The sequence below is a fragment of the Crotalus tigris genome, unplaced genomic scaffold, assembly GCF_016545835.1.
Source record: "Crotalus tigris isolate CLP2741 ecotype Arizona unplaced genomic scaffold, ASM1654583v1 scf7180000017800.2534000, whole genome shotgun sequence".
In the NCBI taxonomy this organism is placed as follows: Eukaryota; Metazoa; Chordata; class Lepidosauria; order Squamata; family Viperidae; genus Crotalus; species Crotalus tigris.
Genome location: NW_024096645.1, coordinates 1,185,635 through 1,205,025, shown reverse-complemented (window position 1 = coordinate 1,205,025; position 19,391 = coordinate 1,185,635). Strand labels below are relative to the sequence as shown.

Sequence of the window (19,391 nt, the reverse complement as noted above, 5' to 3'; positions counted from 1 at the left end):
AAAAACCAACAAGTGTATCCATTAGACCTGGTTAAATGCATCCAGAAGAGGATTTTTCTTCCCAGGATTTTTAGATAGTAAAATGCAGCATATAGGATCTCTGGTCCAAATGAACTTATCAAATGGATGTCATCTCCTATCCTGTCCCTCAAAGCGCATCAATCTTACCCCACATCAAGGGAGGGTAAGGGAGGACAATTCTGAATAGGAAGGCCTAACTATATTTAGGTACCACTTTCTCATATGCCTACTGGCCATCAGGGGGCCTTATACCATGTACAGCAGAGGTCCCCAACCTTTTGGGCACCAGGGACCAGTGCCATGGAGAAATATTTTTCCACGGACCAAAGGGGGTGCGGTTTTGAATACTGCCTGCATCCTGAGGATGCAGTTTTGCTTGTTTGTGTGGCCAGCCTGCTGGTATGCTACAGACCGGGGTTGGGAACCCCTGTACAGTATAGACAAAGGAATAAAATGCACTTAATAACTCGATCTGTGGATTTGGGCTAAAATAGGAAAAGGCTTTATTGTTTTCTGCCCTTAATGGTCAATTGCATTGATTGAACAAATGTTGGTAGCAAAGAATATAAGAATATGAAAAAGATTGATTCTATGAATACAAAAGCAATACAGAGAACACATGCATTAATAGACCTTAATTTAGACTTTTATTTTCTAAAGTAGCTTTGGATATGGATTCTAAAGCTGTACCAAATTCTCAGTATTTTCAAATCTGTTTAAGATTTGCTGTTTAAGAAAAAAAAAGAAAGCTAGGAAAATTTCTCTCTTATTGGTATAACAGTAACTTGAAAGTAAAGACTAAATGGAACAAAATTAAACAATATCTTCATTATATTGCGAAAATATCCGGTATATTGATATCACAATAGATACCGTTGTTTAGAAATTACAAATGACTTTGTTGCTAGGAGTTGTTTCCACAAGGTGGCCATAGCTCTAGAATAAACTTGGTTTAAGCCAAAGTTTAAATATGCACTACATTTTCATCATACTACTTCCCTTCTGGAGCAAACATTTCTGCAGAGCTCAATAAAAGACTTAAGAAGTACTATATTATAAATACTTTTATAAATAATTCTTGCTTTCCCCATTTCCATACAACATTGAGGGCAAACCCTTTGGACTAGACATGTTAAAAAAAAAATGCCTAACTTGATGGATGCTAGCCTTTGAGAGTGTATAGCTCATTGCCTTGGTTACTCAGTTCAAAGAATAAAATCCAATTGTGAAAAATCTCTTCAAAGTAAACATTGGCTGGAAATCACACCACCATAATGTCTATGGAGATTCTCAGTCACCCAGGCCATGCTTGTCCCAAAGGTGCTTTTTCAAGAGGCAACTGACTTGTTTTTTCTTGGAAAAGATTTTGCTTCTCATCCAAGAAGCTTCTTCAGCTCTGACTCTGAAGAAGCTTCTTGAATGAGAAGCGAGAAAGTCCAGTTGCCTCTTGAAAAAGCACCTTTGGGACATTCTACCTAATCTTCAAATGTGTATAAATGCATAAAAGAAGCATTACAGTGAAATCCATATACCGCCTGAAGGAAAAGCTCCAAATCTCTCCACTAGGGGACAATATCACAGTATCTCCTCTTGACAGAAAAGTCTTTTTACAGTTCAGTACATCAAGAGAACTTTGAATACGCAATATGCAACTTCCTCAGTAAATGCAGTTGAGCTCTGGGAAATAGCCTGCGCCATGCATAATTGCTAAATTATGGATGTTTTATGTACCTTTGAATCTGTTGGCTCCTGACAACTGCCTGGACCAGTCCCTGCAGTTTTTTGTCAAGATTTCAGAAGTGGCTTGCTGTTGCTTTCATTCCAGCACTAAGAGATTGACTGGCTCAAGATCTTCCAGCTGGTTTTATGCCTAAAATAGAACTAGAACTCAAGGTCTCCTGATTTCTAGTCTGTTCCCTTCATCACCATAGCAAACTGGCTCTGACTGAATTGCTTTGGGGCCCCAAAATGTGACGTATTTCTATCTGCCAAAAAAGTATACATTGTCTTGATTTACTTATTTACAGAGTCTGAGAGTAGAGGCTCTAAATATGGTCTAATTTTCTAGATCCAAAGGACTCCTCTACAGATTTTTTCCTTTTCCTATTAATACTAAAGTTTGAGGAAGGCCAGAGCAAAATTAATTACTATAATTCTCATTTCATACTGGCCATGCCATCCACATTTCTCCAACATCCCTTAATTCTATTTCCTTTGCAATTATTAGATTAGGATCAATCCGCTGCCCAATCCGGAATGGCTGCAGTACTACCGGTATATATATTGGCATATCTGTAATGGACATAGCAAAAGAATTTCTTCCAGCAACAATTTATAAAACTACATGGGAAGTTTCAGATATCGGTGCCACAGGAAGCAGGTTCATATGTCAGTTGATTTTAAACGCAGTTTTAAAAACACCAAATATCTTTTAGTACTATCTCTGATTCTTTCCCAAACCAGGCAAATATTCCATCGGATTATATTCTACCTTGAAGGTTTTTCTAAATGGGCAATAGTAGCAAAGAAATTCAAAATCTGAAATTAGTATTGATTTGTTTATATGGATTCTGTTTCTGCATGTTTTTGCCATTTAGGGTTTTAAAACCATGTATTGGTAGTTTCCTAGAGCCACCAGAAGCAGGTGCATGCAAGTGTAGTTCATAAATAAATAAATGTTTCTAAATGGCCACCCAGTTTGAACTTTAGCAGCCATACACTCAGGAGGCTCTATTTCTAAAATCCAGTATGAGCAAAGTATCTGAACTATCTGACAGCAAATACTTTTGTATTTTTCAAAGTAACTCAGTTATGCTAACGATATAGATCCTCTTCCAAAAAGTAGCACATTTTTTATAGATTTCAGGAATGCATTCTATATTTAATCTACCCTAATCCTTCATATATTATTGTGGCATAGATCAGTTATATTCTGAATACTAAACATTACGCAACATATATTACAGACTATCACGATGGGTTCATACAACAAATTAAATCCTAAACGTGGACTAAGAGAAATACATATTAGGTTTGCGTAACTTGCTGTGCCTCAAGAAGCCACAATATGTTGATCTGGTTCACAAAACCTGCTGAACCAAGCCCAGTCAAACATCTTTTGTGAAACAAGCCTAGGAATCCTGGTCTGCTTTAGCACAACCTTCTTAAGTACCACCTTAGCCATAGGACTCAAAACCTGCCCACCATAAAGCTGCCCCAGGCCCTCTTGGATCACTGCATTCTCCTCTGAATCAATCGTCAGGTCCATAGCAAGGTTTATAAATATTTCATCACTAATAAACTAGAAAGTCTCTAAGCTCTCACATTTACTTATGCTTCTATAAAAGAGGCCAATGCAAGGCAAGCTGCTTCATTTGGGTCAATTAGTCATTTCCATCCTATGGGAACCCTAGGTTATATTATATATCCAATATTTGGATGCCTTCAAACACCAAGTAATGAACAGAACACAGATAATTTAACATGAAGGTTCCTTCCAGAATGGTACAAAGAAAGCATTGAAGGCTACACTCTCTGAGGCTAACAGTTCAAATCCACCATTTGGGAATGAGTAAAGTATCTATTCATCCTTCTTTGTTCCATGGCTTCCTTGAAAGTCTTTCAAAACTTGGCTAGGAAGAAAAACTGAAAGGAGTATGAGGAGAGCTAACATAGTACTGACCTTTTAGTCAAACCTTTCCCTACATTCTTGGGCAGCAGAATTTAATTTGTACTTAAATTGTCTCTTTCACATCAAACCCTAAGGAATCTTCTTGGTACGTGACTAATATCTAGCATGTTCCTCTTAGAAAAACTGAGTATTTCACAAAAATAAATCAACTCAGAATAAATATAGATCACCAAGCAACTGCAAAGTTGTGTGTGTAAGAGGGAGAGCGAGCGAGAGGGTAACTGTTGAGATATGTTAATTGCCAAGTTAGAGGCAGCTATTTTTAAAATCACAACTGTGCTAAGTGCTTCATTTGCAACAGAAATGCTTGCTGGATAGATCAACTCAAATGCTGAGCCAGCCAGTCACCGATAGCCCTGTTCTATCTTTTCAAGAGGCAGACCTATTCCTCGCTTGTTTGGGCTTTTATTCCTGTTAAGAGAGGAAGAGGATAATGATTGCACACTGGCCTATTCTGTATCCTAACCCAGATTTTCATATGGGTAGGTTTCTGTCTCTCAAAAACTAATTAGAAATATTTCTAAAAATATGGCTGATGAAGCTTTGGAATGTGTGAGGCTTAAGATTCCCATTTTGCCCCTGGGTTGCCTTTCACTCAGACAAAAAAGAGTCCTTTTTTAAAACCCTCCTTGGGCACACCAGCAGACTGCTTGTCTTGCCCCTCTGAAGTAAATAAAGGTCTTACCTGCCCGAGTGAGGGTCTTGTAAATGGGACAGAGATACATCCCTGTGGTTGGAGGCTTGCGGTTGGGGATAGGAACTAACCAAATGACAGCCATCTCCGTGTATAGTTCCTTAGGCTTGGATTCCATTAGCTCAAAGAATGTAGGCTCCCATCGAGCCCCTTCTAGAAACAGGCCGTGGATGTAACATCCCAAATCAGGCCGCTCAGTTAGTTCACTCACAGATTCCCTCATTACCTTAATTGGGAAGGTAAAAAAGCACTTTTTATTTATATTTTTAACACCTGAATTTTGAGTGATATGTGAATAGGTTCTTTGTGGTGGTTTTTGATAGCTTCACTGACCTTGAAGTCAAAAGAGATGGTGTCTATAGATACCACACACTTCCTAGCAAAGTTCTGTAATGTTCCTGTTAAAAAAGCTTGTGGGAAGAAGAAGCCACTTATCCAGAAAACTGGTGGTATCCCTTTAGCAATCCATTTATGCATGAAGTCAATGCGAAGGAGGAGGTCGTTTACCCAGGAGGCCAAGGGCTTCAGAGATGGATATGCCTATGGCAAGACAAACGCAAATCCATTTTCTTTTCAGTAGATTGACCTTTATGCAAGTATGTTTCTCTCCAAATAGCTGAACATTTGTGGTTATGAGACAAGCAATTCTAATAAAAAATAACTGTTGAAGTGACTTTTATCAAGATTGTTCTGCCCTGGTTTGATATATAGTTTGATTTTGTGCTCGTTTAAAAATATCCGATCAGTCGCCACAGCTGGAAACTGGAATGAGAGTATTTTTATAGGATGACTTCATGAATAAGAAATTGCTGTACCTATGAAAACACTGCTTAGTATTTACCTTACTCTTCCACATCTCTGGGACAGCGTTGTTGTACAGGCTGTTGGACATCAACTCCAGCTGGGAAGACATTACTACTAAGCCTTTAAGAGCTTTGAGCAGATCTTTTAGACTTTGTGCAATTACTTGCAGCAAACGATTGTATCTGTTCAAAAGCAAGATAATTTCAAAGCAAATTAATTTATTATTGTTAACTCCCAATGTAGTTCATTGAAATTTTATGCATTTTCACACTCTTTAAGATTCTCCGAACGTTTGTATGACTCAGAGCTACATGTAGGTCTTTATATATCAGCAGGACACACAATAAGCTCTGATAGCATTCAGTTGCAAAGATATGCAACTGTCCAGAGTTACCACAGGGGTAAAAAACAACTTTCAATCTACAGGTTCAGTCTCAGTTAACTACTGTACTGTGGTGTTTCATAAAAGTTATACATTATGGGAAATTATACAGTTGGGTCTCAGATCAGACTGTGTTGGTTATGATTACAGAAAATATTCCCTCCATACCATGGGTCAATTCATAAAAACAGTCTGATTTTGGAAACGGTTCCAATTTATACTGCAATTTTTATTATCACCATTTTTCTACTGTCTCAGATAACTGCTCAATGAATGGTTTGTACAGGCAACATGAAGGGAATTTTGATTTCTTGTATCAAAAGCTCAAGTTCCATGGCCTGGGGAACCAGAGGGGATCATCAGGCATGGCAACAGCAGCTCGGCTACTTTTCCATGTGCCTGGACATTCAAAAGGTGCAATCTTGCTTTTATCATTCTGATGAAAGCAGTGCAAGTCTCCAGACATCAGTCAGAAATGGTGTGAAGAGGTGGTTCTTATCTCATTAAGTGCCTACAGATCTATTGTGCCCATTTTCCTGTCTCTGACATCTACATCTTCTTTCCAGGTTCTGATGAGGGAGATTCAACCTAGAAATAAGGAGGAATTTCCTGACAATAAGAACAGTTAATCAACAGAACAGCTTGCTTCCTGGAATTGTGGGTGCTCCAACACTGGATGTCTTCAAGAAAAGATTGGACAATCATTTATCTGGGATGGTATAAGGACTCTTGTCTCTGGCAGAGGGTTGGACTAGAAGACTTTGAGGTCCCTTCGAGCACTATGCTTCTCTGATTCTTCTAGTAGTTTTAATTGACAATTTTATCAAGATACAGAAATGAATTGCATGGACTCTACCTGATCACCTCCTGTGTCAGAACAGTGTTCATAGATTCCTCATACAACACAGGATATTTCAACAACACTTCATGCAGATCAATGGGCTGAGGTACCTTCTGCAATATGTCATTTGAGGTCTCCTCTACAATCTAGACAACAGACAAAATTGTGGCAGAAAATGTCAGAGGAATCACAATGTTGGATGACAGGAAGAGTTTTCCTCAAAAGGAAGTGAGTTTATCTAGATTACACTCAGAACTGCAACTGGGCATTAGGGCCATATAACCTATCCCCCTCTGTTTTGATACTACCATGCAGGTATTGCCCATGTACTTGTCAGCCCTCTCTTCCCAGTCATAAGAGTGGTAAGAAACAAATTTACAAACCTCCTCCCGACTTTGTCCCCCTGCAGCTGAAGTCTTTGGCTGAAGCTGGATAATTGCAGTAAGCAGTGCGTAGGTCTCATTCTGAGCAAAGGTGATGTTGGCATTGTCATGCATTCCAAAGATTTCAGGCATATCATTAAGGGGAAGGCTCTTGATGTACTGGATGTATCCCTTAGGAAGGGAGGAACAAATCAAAATGAAGGACAATGAATACTTTTTAAGAGACAAGGCAGAAATGAAATAAGTTGCTCAGTGAGTGTGATAGCATGTGTTTCACTCACAGCTAATGAACCATGATATGCACCGGAATGTGACATGAAGACACATGGTTAGGAACAAGGTACTGAACTATCATGGTGGCCATACTTCAAATTTAAGCAAGATATGAAAAATATGCTAAAATAATGGGATTTTATAAAGAACAGACAGAATTTGACCAGATACTGTTAAAAACAGATGAAATATTGATTAAGAAACTCTATAAATATTTGTTAAACTTAAAGATGGAAGAGGAACAAGTAAAAGAAGCAATGATAACATGGGCAAAGAACTTTGGACATAATATAGAATTAGAAAACTGGAAAAGATTAAGGGAAAGAAATGCTAAATTAACGAAAGTGATAGCTTACAAAGAAAACTTATACAAAATGTTTTACAGATGGCATCTAACACTGGTGAGATTAGCGAAAATGTTAAAAAATACATCAAATAAGTGTTGGAAATGTAAAGAAAAATCAGGTACTTATTATCATATCTGGTGGACATGCCCTAAAGCTAAACGATTTTGGTCAAAAATACACATATGGTTGGAAAAAATGACTAAAAACATATAGATTTCAAGCCAGAACTGTTTCTGTTAGGCATAATAGGAGGAAACTATGAGAAAGATTATATATATTTAATTTTACATGTATTAACTGCAGCAAGAATTGCATTTGCTCAATATTGGAAAAATGAAAACTTACCAACGGAAGAACAACTAATTAAGAAAATTTTAGACTGTGCAGAAATGGACAGATTGACATTAAAGATAAAAGAGAAAGAAGTCTCAGTGTACTTTAGAACATGGGGCAATTTTTACCAATAGCTAGAAAAGCGAGTTAGAGAGAAAGGAACATGGTATGTACTATATAACATTGAATATATACTAGTAAGAAAAAAATTATTGAGTGATTAATTAACATATTGATTATGATAATATAGAAATTAACTCTTATTGTTTTTTAAATACATGAACCCAGACAATATGCTGTTTGCTAAATATTAAAGAATGTTATGGACAAAAATCTTTTTGAACCTATAATTCAGACTATGTAGACTTAAAAGAACATACTTGGGTTTTTGCACACAGTATAAACAAAAACTTTGCTCCAATTCAGCTGGACTCCTCGGATTTTTACAAATATCCATATAGATTCCTTGGCAACCACATGGAAGTGGATTCCCTGTTATTTATTTATTAAACAAATACGTTGCCCATCTTGCCTAGATTTCCAAGTGGTTTGACTGTGCTTGTTTTTGTTTATTTCCAATCACCGTCAGTTCTGGGTTTTCTCAGTAGTTTTCCTTTCAAGTATTACTAAGGTCTGACCCTGTTTAGTCATTTGGGGTTAGACAAGGTCAGTTTGACTACTTTTTTCCTTTAACTTACATTGAGGTCATAAGAGGTATTAATTTGCCTGTAGATACCAGATTCAGAGTAAGAAAACTCTGGATTTAGAATACTTGGATTATAGAAATCTTCCAGAATGTTCATAATGCAGCGTCTGTCCCAATCATCAGTCACTCTGCCTCCATAATTAATTTCGCCAGCAGTGTACTTCAAAACCTGCAAAGCACCAGAGCACAGAAAGCATTGACTCTACTTATAACCAATATTTTCAAACAAAAAAAAAAACCCATCAGCTAACAATACAATTCAGTATACAGCAAATCAGCAGATCCTTCCTCTAGATATGTCTTACTGGATGGATCTTTATATTTTGAAAAAAAAAATAACACTGTTTACAAAGTTACACCATCAGAATGCACATAGGTGCAGGTCAACTTATTCTGCTGAACATTTCACATACCTATAACCTCTTCTAAAAAGGAAAATATGTCAGCCAGATTCCCACAACATTGAATTCCAGTTGAAATCCCAGAAGCCTTTTGCACAGCCTGGTCAATTTGCTCAAATCACAACCAAATTGTGATTCAAATCAAAACAAACACTACTGTACCTCCATCATGTTATTAAGCAAAGATTATTTTGTTCTTGTCAGAAATGGCTTTAGCAGCTATTAGCCTGACTTTATATAATTTTAAATTTTGCTTATTAAAGCCATTGTTTACTGCCATATTGGATATCTGAAAATTGCACATTAGGTTATCACCTTCATAATTATAATTGTAGTTACTTCAAAGCAACCAACTCTAAATTAAAGAGTTTGTGTATTTTCCCAGGTCTAGTTCTCTAATCTCTGGCAAGGCCATCTATGGTAGTTCACTAGTATAATGGGTGCAACATTTGCAGATTTTTTTAAAAAAAACTGCTTTTTTTAATTTTCCCAAGCTACCCACTTTATTGCACTATTTTATTTGTTCGTTTATTTTTTTACAAATTCACTGAGGCACCATTTCATCATTTTTGCTGTCTCTTGAGGTAGAAAGAGAAACATTATTCCATTAGGCAGGGAATAGCACCTGCGTTCTGTATACAATTTTATTGCATCATTGCAATAAATCAATCTTGATTTTATCAGCTTGAAGTGCTACAAACCAAACATTTTAAGTAAGATAAATAAAAAATAATATATAGCTAAACAAGTTATATTTCTGCCAAAGATCCAGCTGGATTCAGAAGTAGGACAATCCTCTCACTTCTTAAATTCTCAGGCTTATGCTTCATTTCACCCTTTGCAAACCCAGGGGGCCTACCTTGTAAGGGATTTCTTCATATTCATCCAGAAACATTTTCAGCTGGCTGATGCAAATGCGTAGATCTCCATCGGTGAACTCATACGGAATATTGAAACCCAGTGGCCCAAATTTCCTCCTTTCTAGTGCATTGCCATGGAACAGGCAAAGAGAAAGGAGCAAGGATTTGAATTCGTTAACCTGCAAAAACACAACAATCTCCTGTGATTATAAAAGGCCACAACTGAAATGTTACGGTGGATGCATATGAATGAGTATGTTGTTTTGTAAGCTCTTATTTCAGACTTTGCAGACTGAAAGGGTAAATGCCTTTTTCTTATCTCCATTCCAACCAAAGGAATATACTTCCATGAGGACAAACTGTTGACAAAGGAGAAACAGAGAAATAATAATGAATGGTTCGAATGAGAAGAGAACCAAGAGTTCCTCTGTATTATTTCGACAGGAGCAGATGTAAGGAACCCTGAACCTGTTCTGGGCAAACCAGAATTTTTGCAGAGAGCACTAAGGGTTTTTTTTTGGGGGGGGGAAGGGGGTAGGAGTCTAGGGGTAGGGAAGGGTAGGATTCCTTACCTTGATGCAGGAGTTCAAGAAGTCATTGCTCAGGCTACTGTAAGACTTCAGCAGATTAGCTTTAACTCCTCGAGGGGGCTCAATGGTCATCTTGGATCCATTCTGGAGGATGGACACTGGAAACTTGTTACTTGGCAAACTGGTCAGCCAAAGTCGGAAATCTCGGTGTACCTGAACCAGAGGAATGGATGCAGTACATCACTAATCGGAAGCCAGCTTTTTAGAAAGTAATTTTTCTACTGGAATCAGCTTCTTTCTCATCAGAAAAGTTCTTGTTGGACAGACATACAAGAATGCTTCTCTTTGGTGAGGAATAAAATAAGATAATTATCCTAAAGGATTTCTCCTGTTTTAGAAAACGTGAAAAGATCTAAAAAAAGTAGATAATTAAGGATAGTTTTCCTATCCTTTCAGGGATACGTCTGGATATATTTTATTTTCTTACTGAAAATACACACCGTTAGCAATCAGTGACCGAAGAAGAATTGAATATTTACCAACACTATCCAACTTTTGAAAGAAAACAGTTTTCATTCTAGGCACAAGAAATGTAAAATCAGACCAGAGTTTCCATGCCTAGGTCAGAAATAATAAGCAATCTTTCTACATTAGGCAAATGCACAAAGACAATAGAGTAGAAATTTCTGTTCTTTTCTGGGTAATACACGGAGCTTTAAAAAGTAAAACACTTTAAATTGTCTAAGTTTTGAAACTGTTTCTCTTATCCCTGCAAAAAAAGCTGTTGCAAATGTTGCCATCAAATTAACGTTTGGGGAGGGCAGCAGAGACCACAAGTATCCGCAGCCCTCGCCCTCCAGCCTAGAAGTGGGGGCCCAATATTCCCAAATGAGGGGAAACTTACCTTCAGTGCTAAATTATTAAAGCGAGACAGTTTAAGTCCATGTGCATCTCACCTTATCGGGGTTAATGCCTTCAATGAGTCTCTCCAAAGAAGGCATCCAGCTGGGAGCCAAGTGGCAATTTTGAAAGAAGATCCACTTCCCCCGTTCCATAGCACTGCGCATCATGGCTTCTGCTCGGGGTCCCTAAATAATGACATAGAGATTGACATCTGAACAAAGCACGTGGCTTCTCTGTGCCTTATGCACAGTGACTGGTTCTTCAACACTGGAAGGATAAGCACATGGTCCCAACTCGTCAATGGTTTGCAAAGTTACCTTCTTTTTTGGTTTTCCTTTTTTTTTCTCCTCCTCCCCCCACCTTTCTTTACAATTTTAAGTATAGTTTATTTTTTTTCCCCTTTGGCTTTTTACTGATTTAATTTATATTAAAAAACAAAAACAAAATCAAAGACACAGAACATTATCTTATCAGGTACAATTCAGTGGGGCATGCTTATTGTCCAAATCTATGACTAGGAGTAGAAAATTCAGCAACAAAGGCTTCTTAGCTTTCAAAGATCTAGTGCAACTGCAGTAATTAGAAAGGGGAAAAAAAGCATAAAATATTGGCTAAAGGACATTAAAATAGTTTCCGTCCAGGCATTAAATAGAACTGAAAGCTACCAGTAGACAGTGTGGTATTTTATAATAGATAGGAAAGATTTTTGATGCTTAATCACTTCACAATACTAATAACAAAATATCCTATGGATTCTAAATTAAGCTGTTGTATCAGAGAATGGTTAGCTATACATCAATATCATGTTATTTTTTGGGAGAATGTATGAAGTTGGTCTGAACTACAGCAAAAGTACAGGTAGTCCTCGACTTATAACAGTTCATTTAGTGAACTGAAAAAAGTGCCATGACCATTTTTCACACTTATGCAGCATCCCCATGGTCACATGAGTAAAATTTCAGGCGCCTGGCAATTGACTCCTATTTATGACGGCCACAGTGTCCCGGGGTCATGTGATCATCTTTTGCGATCTTCTGACAAGCAAACTCAATGGGGAAGCCAGGTTCATTTAACAACCATGTTACTAACTCAACAACTGCAATGATTCACTTAGCAACTGTGGCAAAAAAAGGTTGTCAAATGGGACAAAATTCACTTAACAACGCTCTCAGAAATTTTGGGCTTAATTGTGGTCCTAAGTCAAGGACTACCTGCAAGAGGTCAGTACATAGTGCTCTTAAATGCTGGGGAAAGAAATGGGTTCAACTATCACTTGGCTCTCAGAGTCTCCTATATACATGAAGAATCACTGGTGCCTCTGAGCACGCGTGTAACTTATATGCCAATTAGTCACACGATTGTGGCAGGAGTACATTTTATACAGCCTTTCAGAGAATGAACATAACATGGTCTGGAGCTGTAAGTTTGCTTAAAAGGGCAAGTGCTTCTGTGCAAGCTCTTACTTGACCCTGTCCAAGAGAAATTGCTGAGAGTTTCTTGGAAAACTTCATTTCTTCAGCAAATTTATAAAGATCAGCAGCTGGGTCTGTGCCTGGAGAGAGGACGAATATCAAAGGGGTGGTAGAAGTAGACTCCTTAAAGACCACTGAAAGGTTTGCAGTCTGAAATATAAAAAAAGAATGATTTGTTTACTGTTATTGCCTAGAACTTCTTCCTACGCTTTCATCTATTGGGAAGAATAAGGCTGGGCAAGGAAAGAGAAACACATGAATGGAATAGGAGGCAAAAGTCTTGTCAACCAAAATTTCTGTCGCCCCTACTGCTTTTCTTCTGCGTATATGATTAAGCGCTATTAGCTACCTGTGGTTCAATAAAGCTCTGGCCCAGGTTAGCAGCCACAAAGTCCTGCATCGCATTGGTGACTTTGTCCCCACGTAGACAGCGCAGGACTAGCAGCTTCTGAAAAGAATCCAGCTTGCTGTCCCATATGCCTGGCAGAGGCTCCCTGCAAAAATAGAAGGGGCTACATTAGGTCTAGGGTTTTCAAGGGTTTATTTATTTATTTATTTATGAGACTTATATACCGCTTTAAGTGCAAGCACTCTCTAAGCAGTGTACACCAGTAAGCAATGTATATGTATATATTTACATTGCCCCCAACAATCTGGGTCCTCATTTTACCTACCCCGGAAAGATGGAAGGCTGAGTCAACCTTGAGCTGGTGAGATTTGAACCGCTGACCTGTTGAACACAGTCAGCTAAAGTGGCCTGCAGTACTGCACTCTAACTGCTGCGCCACCTCGGCTCGGGTTGAAAAGTGGATGATATTTCTCAAGTATTTTTCTGAGCATAATTACTATCATAAATGGGTGTTAATTAAAAGTAACCACTGCATACTCAGCTATGTGCTAGCTTACTATGGCTGATCTCAGAAAGTTTAGCAGGATCAAACCTGATTAGGAGACTATCAGAGAACCTTACTTTGTAGATTAGATTGGAAAATTGAAATTCTACTCTGGAAAACATGATAGCAAAACACATTCAAACCCATAGCCATGTCCCTGAACTAAAGAGAACTCACACTTGACTCAAATGGTACCTTAGTTTTAACCAGGCTTGAATGATAGTGTGACTGGCAAATGTAGCAAATCTGCAGATTTGAAAGTAACATTACCTGTGAGGTTCAGCACTGTCAAAAATTGTGCGAAACCCAGACAAATTTGCCACAAAGTCATCTGCAAATGTGGAGAAATTGTGCAAGTTGGTTAAGGCCAGGATATCATTCCATGCTCTCTCATATAGCCAGGCAGGAGCTGGATTATCTCGCATGATCTTTATGGTGCCACCAGAAATAAGGTAACGCCATTCCTCCTGTATGTTGAAATTAGAAAAAAACATGTAGAGTGTTGTCTGAATGTGAATCTTGGATCATGAGTGATATTTGTGTACTATACACATTTTGGTCTTTGCATTCACCTCTGTGTATAAATATATGGAAATGTTCTCTTTTCAATCCTATAAATCTAAGTGTTTATAAAACTTTTATAGAGCACATTATACTCTGCATGATTAGTAGAATCTATTATTTCTTGGCCATTTATTAATGAATATACACATTCCTTCTATTCTAGCCAGCAATTATAGTGAAGACCTAGTTCACAGTAGCTAGGCTTAAGCTCAAAATGCCATTTGTGAAGGAGATCTGTCTTATTTTCTCACTAATATTCTTCCAGAAGAATCCAGTTTATAATTTGATTTACTATTTGTATCAACTAATTTTTAAACACATTTTATTGGTTTTTTAATTTTTAAGAAAAAGTACTCAAGACACACCGTGGTGTTTGGGTAATCAAACATTCAAAAGTGAAAACATATATAAACAACTCAACTCAATACATTCACTGTCCCCTCTCTATTTCCCTCAAATAGCATAATACGTTTAAAATATTCCATTTCTAATTTAAATTTCTATTACTGCTAAACCTGTTTTAAAACTTTGTCAGTTTACAATTACCACAATCAAATTTAACTTTAAATCAACAAGTTATCAATTCAGGTATCCCTTCCAGATATATTCTAATTCTTAATCTCTCACATCCCTCATTTTATCACCAATCTCATTTATTTCTTCTTCCACTACACAATAAATTAAAATAAAATATTAAACTACCCTATACATATACAATCCCACAATCGATCAATCTCTTTAAGATAACAAAATAATGCTAAACCTTAAATCATTTCAGTTCATTGAACAAAATTCAAATTTCATCCAGTTGATTATCATGCTTTATCACATCTATGTTATCAAACAGAAAAGTCATCTTACTAATTTAAAACACTCAGTTAATTATTGAAACCGTCCAAATCTAAAAAGCCAACATTTTTTCCATTCCAATGCATGATAATTTTCATCAAAATAAACCTATTATTCCAAATGGTACATTCTTAATCTATTTAAAATATCTATTCTAATAATCACCCTCCTATATATATTTTTTTCTTACTTCTGACTCTAAATCTTAATCCTTAAAACAGTCCATAAATCTAACATTGCGTTTTAATCCATTACACAATTTTAAATTTCTCTTTTCAATCTGATTCTGGCTTTTTTTTCTGTGCCAGGCAGGTTTCCATAACCAAGCTTCCCTTTCAGCCAGTAGATTTATCTTTGTTGCTTGCAGTGGCCTTTGAAAGGATAGGAGTCCCATCCTCTGCATTAGGCATCTATTTCTCTCATCCTTAAAGCATCGTTGCTTTGTAGTTTCAAATCTCAGTCTTTGCTTCTTCTGTTCCTCAAAGTTACAGATGAAAAGTTTATAAGATAGAATAAGTTCCTCTTTTATCTCTGTTGATTCCTCTTCTAATATGTTTTGATTTATAGAATAGTCAGATATAGTCTGGACATCAGTTTGAATGTTTGTAGTGAGATTTCTGGATCTTAATTCTGTAGTAAACTCTTTCATTGTAGCACATATTTCTGCAGTAGCCTCATAAATCTTTTCCAATATAAGTTTACAGTGTAATTGTAACTGAAGTTTCTCCATTTTGATGGTAATTTTAAAAAGTCTCTTTTTTCTTTTTTGTAGAGGCTATATTTAATAAAAGTTAGGCAGTGTACACCCCCACAATTCCCACAGTTGCACAGCTTATCTTTTCTCTTCAAAAATAATTTGAAGGCCAGGTCTATTCCATCTTCAAAGAGTAACCAGAAGTTACAGTATTAGGTTTTCACCACTAGATGTCCTCAGTAGGTTAAAAAAAGATCTTTTCCAGACACCATTTCCTTTTTTCTGTCTTTTAAAGTATAATGTGAAAAAAGAAAAATCTTCCAGCATAAGATGATAGTATAGTTCTTAGAAAGAGAAAAAAAATTTTCTGTACCCCCCAAAAAATATGGAAATAAAATATAGTCTTTAGAATTTTGTTCTATTTTTATACAATGCCTTTCTTCCCAAACATGCAGAAGCTGCTTTTTCAAGCCAGGGGAATAATTCCAACAAGGCTCTTACAGGCACAAAAAACAAAATAGAGTAGAGAGAGTAGTAAGGAAAAGTCTCATCCGGATTCACCACGGGGGTTCTTACAGCTTAGATGTTCTTTGACTTGCGGTTTGAGGTGATTGGCCATTTTACTGGCCGATCTTCTTCTCTGTCGGCCCTCAGAGATAGCTCGGACAGCTGGAGGAGCCGCCGCTCCTTTGTAGATGAGCAAAGCCTCCTCAACAGAAATTGCACCCTCCAGGGTGACTTCTGACCCGCATAAGGGTCTACCGGTGGAGGGAAGGCTAGCCGATGAGGAGACAAGTCTCCTTGTACGACTTGGGACGCCGCGAACCGCCAACTGATATTTTTCATATGTTAAATATCTTAAACTGCTCTTCTTTTGTTCAGATGCATTTTACAGCCATATATAAACCTTTAACAGAAGATGTTATTATTCTTACCATGTCTATTTTGCCTTCATTCATCATGATCCGGATGCACACCAGGAATGCAAACATGAGCTTATGTTTCTCAAAGAGGCTACGACAAACATTGCTGTAGAGGCTAAAGGTGAGGTACTTATTGATATTTGCAATCCGCTTCTTCAGTGTATCTGAGAACAAAAAAAATGATGCAGACTTAAAGCAAAGATCCAAAAAAGGTCTATGTGAGCAACAATAAGCCTAATATTTTTTTAAAAATCACCCATCTAGAGCTTCAATTATAGCGGTAGCTTTTATAATGGTGAGGGAAAAATATAGCATGTAAACACACACCATGATGACATATCCCAAAGGTGCTTTTTCACAAAGCAAATGGACTTTCTTATTTTTCTTTGAAGATGTTTTGCTGAAGAAGCTTCTTGGATGAGAAGCGAAATGTCTTCAAAGAAAAACAAGAAAGTACAGTTGCCTTGTGAAAAAGCACCTTTAAGATAACTATGACCTGGAGGACTGAGAATCTCCATAGACCGTGTCAACATAGCACACATTTTGTAGACTCAATACTGCCACCATCGTTGCTTCTGACACCTTAATATTTATAACATTTCAATAGAGTCAGAAGAGGGAACAGATATATGTTTGTTGTTTATATGTTTGATATTTATTCAGTTGCTAATGTACTGCATAAATTGTCATTTGGACCATGCAAACACCTACACTGTCCTGTATATATATAAAAAAATTATCTCCCTTTGCTGATCTTCAGTGAGACAGCAAGAAGTTCTGGATGGGCAAGAATAGATATTGTATACGTATAAATCATTAAAAATACCTGCTCTTTCCGAGTTTGAAATTCCTGTTAGAAATATATTGAGGAACCACTCCAAGGAATATTGGTACATGGGATCAACATTGGACAGGTCTGAGACACAGAAGAAAAGGATCTGGGTGCGGACAGCCACAGGGACATACTCCAACCGAGTGATATCAATATCTTTCTCAGTCTGCTCAGCTGCCTTTACTTTGGCCTGTAGGAGATTGAAAAAGAAAAGAAAATGCAAATTTATCTTAAGTCAAAAGAAACAAGTGATTGAAATGGGAGCCCAAGTAAGCACCTGAATTTCTCCTGCTTTTAATTTGGATGCTTCCAATACTTTGATGAGCTCCAGGTCATCCACAGGATTCCCCTCAGAAGAGCTCAGGCGGTAAAGAATTTGGTCCTCAATTTCCTTCAGCTCCTGTTGCATCTTGGCATTGCTGACAATCAGCTGATTCTTAGCTTCTTCTAAGTCAGGACGTTCTTCAGCTACCACCTGACCTAGCAACTGGTCCTCTAAGCCACTGTAATTAAGTAACCAAGCGAGTAAGCAGAGCATGGCGAATAATAAAATGAAAATAAAAAGCACATTTTAGTCATCCATTAATGACCACAACATTTTAATTTGATTTTAATATTTAATATAGGAGTGAATAATTTGACATTACCTGGGAGATAGAGTGAAGTTAATCAGGGTAAGCTTTGTTGATAACTCTGGAGTGTAATGGGGATTAGGAAGGTTAGTAGTGATGTACAAGTTGAAATCATCATGATATGGAATCACTGTGTCTCCCAGCTTCAACACTGTGCTACCCTGCTGTTTATAAGTCTACATAAACAGAGAAACATGAAAAACAGAGAATGTGATGCAGGAGCAATAATATTTAATTTTAATATCATGATTTTCTCGCTTAATGGGGAGGAGTGACAATACATCTATTTGTAACTGCTGTAAAGAAGTTTATTAGCACTTATTCTTTTAATATTTTTCTTAATTTTATTTTCTATATTTTTCCATGCTTACTTTTATCTTTAGTTTTTTTACAATAAAAATTATGATATTAAAAAATCATAATTTCCACAGTGAGTTCTGTCCAATTCATTTAGAGGAATAGTGCATGGAGAGTATCATTTGGGATGAATCAACTTACTGTATGTGGTTGTGGTGGAAATTTACGGTCAAAAGTGAATGTCTGGTTCTCAGCTATTCTGATATGAGTCAGATTACGGATGACTTATGGATCTCAGCATGAAACTTGCATTTGACTCCATCTTCCTTTCCTCTGTGTTATAAATGACGGGGAATGGCAAGCAGTAGGGGATTGTTATGGAGAAAAATATAATATAATGAAAAAACTCAGTTGCACTATGCAACTGTCTAGTCTTCATTGGCACACAAAACTCCCAGCAGGCTGACCTTAAAGATGTGAGGGTGGAGTGGAATGTAGTTTTATCCTGATAACCTTATAAAACACCACACACACACACACACACACACACACACACACACACACACAGAAAGAGAGAGAGAGAAAGAGACAGACAGACAGATAGACAGAGACACAGAGAGAGAAAGTTACTTGTTTCAGCAGCACAGGTTCAAGAGCAGGATCTAATTCTTCCCCTACGTTCTCCAAGAGAAATGGTTTCCCAAAACGAATAGCATTCTCCAAGCTGCGCAGGAAATCCCGGTCACTGAGCTTGCATGTATCTAACCCACTATCTTTTTCCTGAAAAACAGCAGGGTACAAAGAAACTCAGCAGAGATGGAACCATATGACTGATTTATATGCAAGTGGAAAGGAACAAAGACAAGAAATGGACCAACATGGGTGCGTATGTGGAAAGGATCAATGTATTGACGTAAATTTTGATATTGCAATGAACATAACAAGAAGTATAGTGAATGAAATAAAGAACCATGCCACTGCAAAGTTCTGGAGACTGATTTCAGCAAAGTGTAAATTAACTGATAAAATTATAGCAAAGAAAGTAATTATAGTCACTCTGTATAAT

The 19,391-nt window shown here is 37.2% G+C and overlaps 1 protein-coding gene across 7 annotated transcripts in view; it reads right to left on the bottom strand.

Moving 5' to 3' along the window:
* Positions 1-19,391, bottom strand: part of DNAH1 (dynein axonemal heavy chain 1) — a 197,113-nt gene that overhangs the window by 2,385 nt on the left and 175,337 nt on the right. For 5 of the 7 annotated variants that reach the window (XM_039342601.1, XM_039342598.1, XM_039342599.1 and 2 more), the window contains 17 exons: positions 18,956-19,105; positions 18,044-18,204; positions 17,674-17,899; positions 17,391-17,586; positions 16,577-16,728; positions 13,805-14,001; positions 12,991-13,135; positions 12,633-12,791; positions 11,223-11,354; positions 10,309-10,479; positions 9,736-9,915; positions 8,468-8,644; positions 6,817-6,987; positions 6,449-6,579; positions 5,248-5,392; positions 4,740-4,946; positions 4,398-4,656 (listed from right to left, as the gene is read on the bottom strand). In XM_039342601.1, coding sequence (XP_039198535.1) covers positions 4,398-4,656; positions 4,740-4,946; positions 5,248-5,392; positions 6,449-6,579; positions 6,817-6,987; positions 8,468-8,644; positions 9,736-9,915; positions 10,309-10,479; positions 11,223-11,354; positions 12,633-12,791; positions 12,991-13,135; positions 13,805-14,001; positions 16,577-16,728; positions 17,391-17,586; positions 17,674-17,899; positions 18,044-18,204; positions 18,956-19,105 — 2,959 coding nt within the window. The remainder of the gene's footprint in view (positions 1-4,397; positions 4,657-4,739; positions 4,947-5,247; positions 5,393-6,448; positions 6,580-6,816; positions 6,988-8,467; positions 8,645-9,735; positions 9,916-10,308; positions 10,480-11,222; positions 11,355-12,632; positions 12,792-12,990; positions 13,136-13,804; positions 14,002-16,576; positions 16,729-17,390; positions 17,587-17,673; positions 17,900-18,043; positions 18,205-18,955; positions 19,106-19,391) is intronic. The other 2 variants (XM_039342600.1, XM_039342602.1) reach the window with 2 other exon arrangements.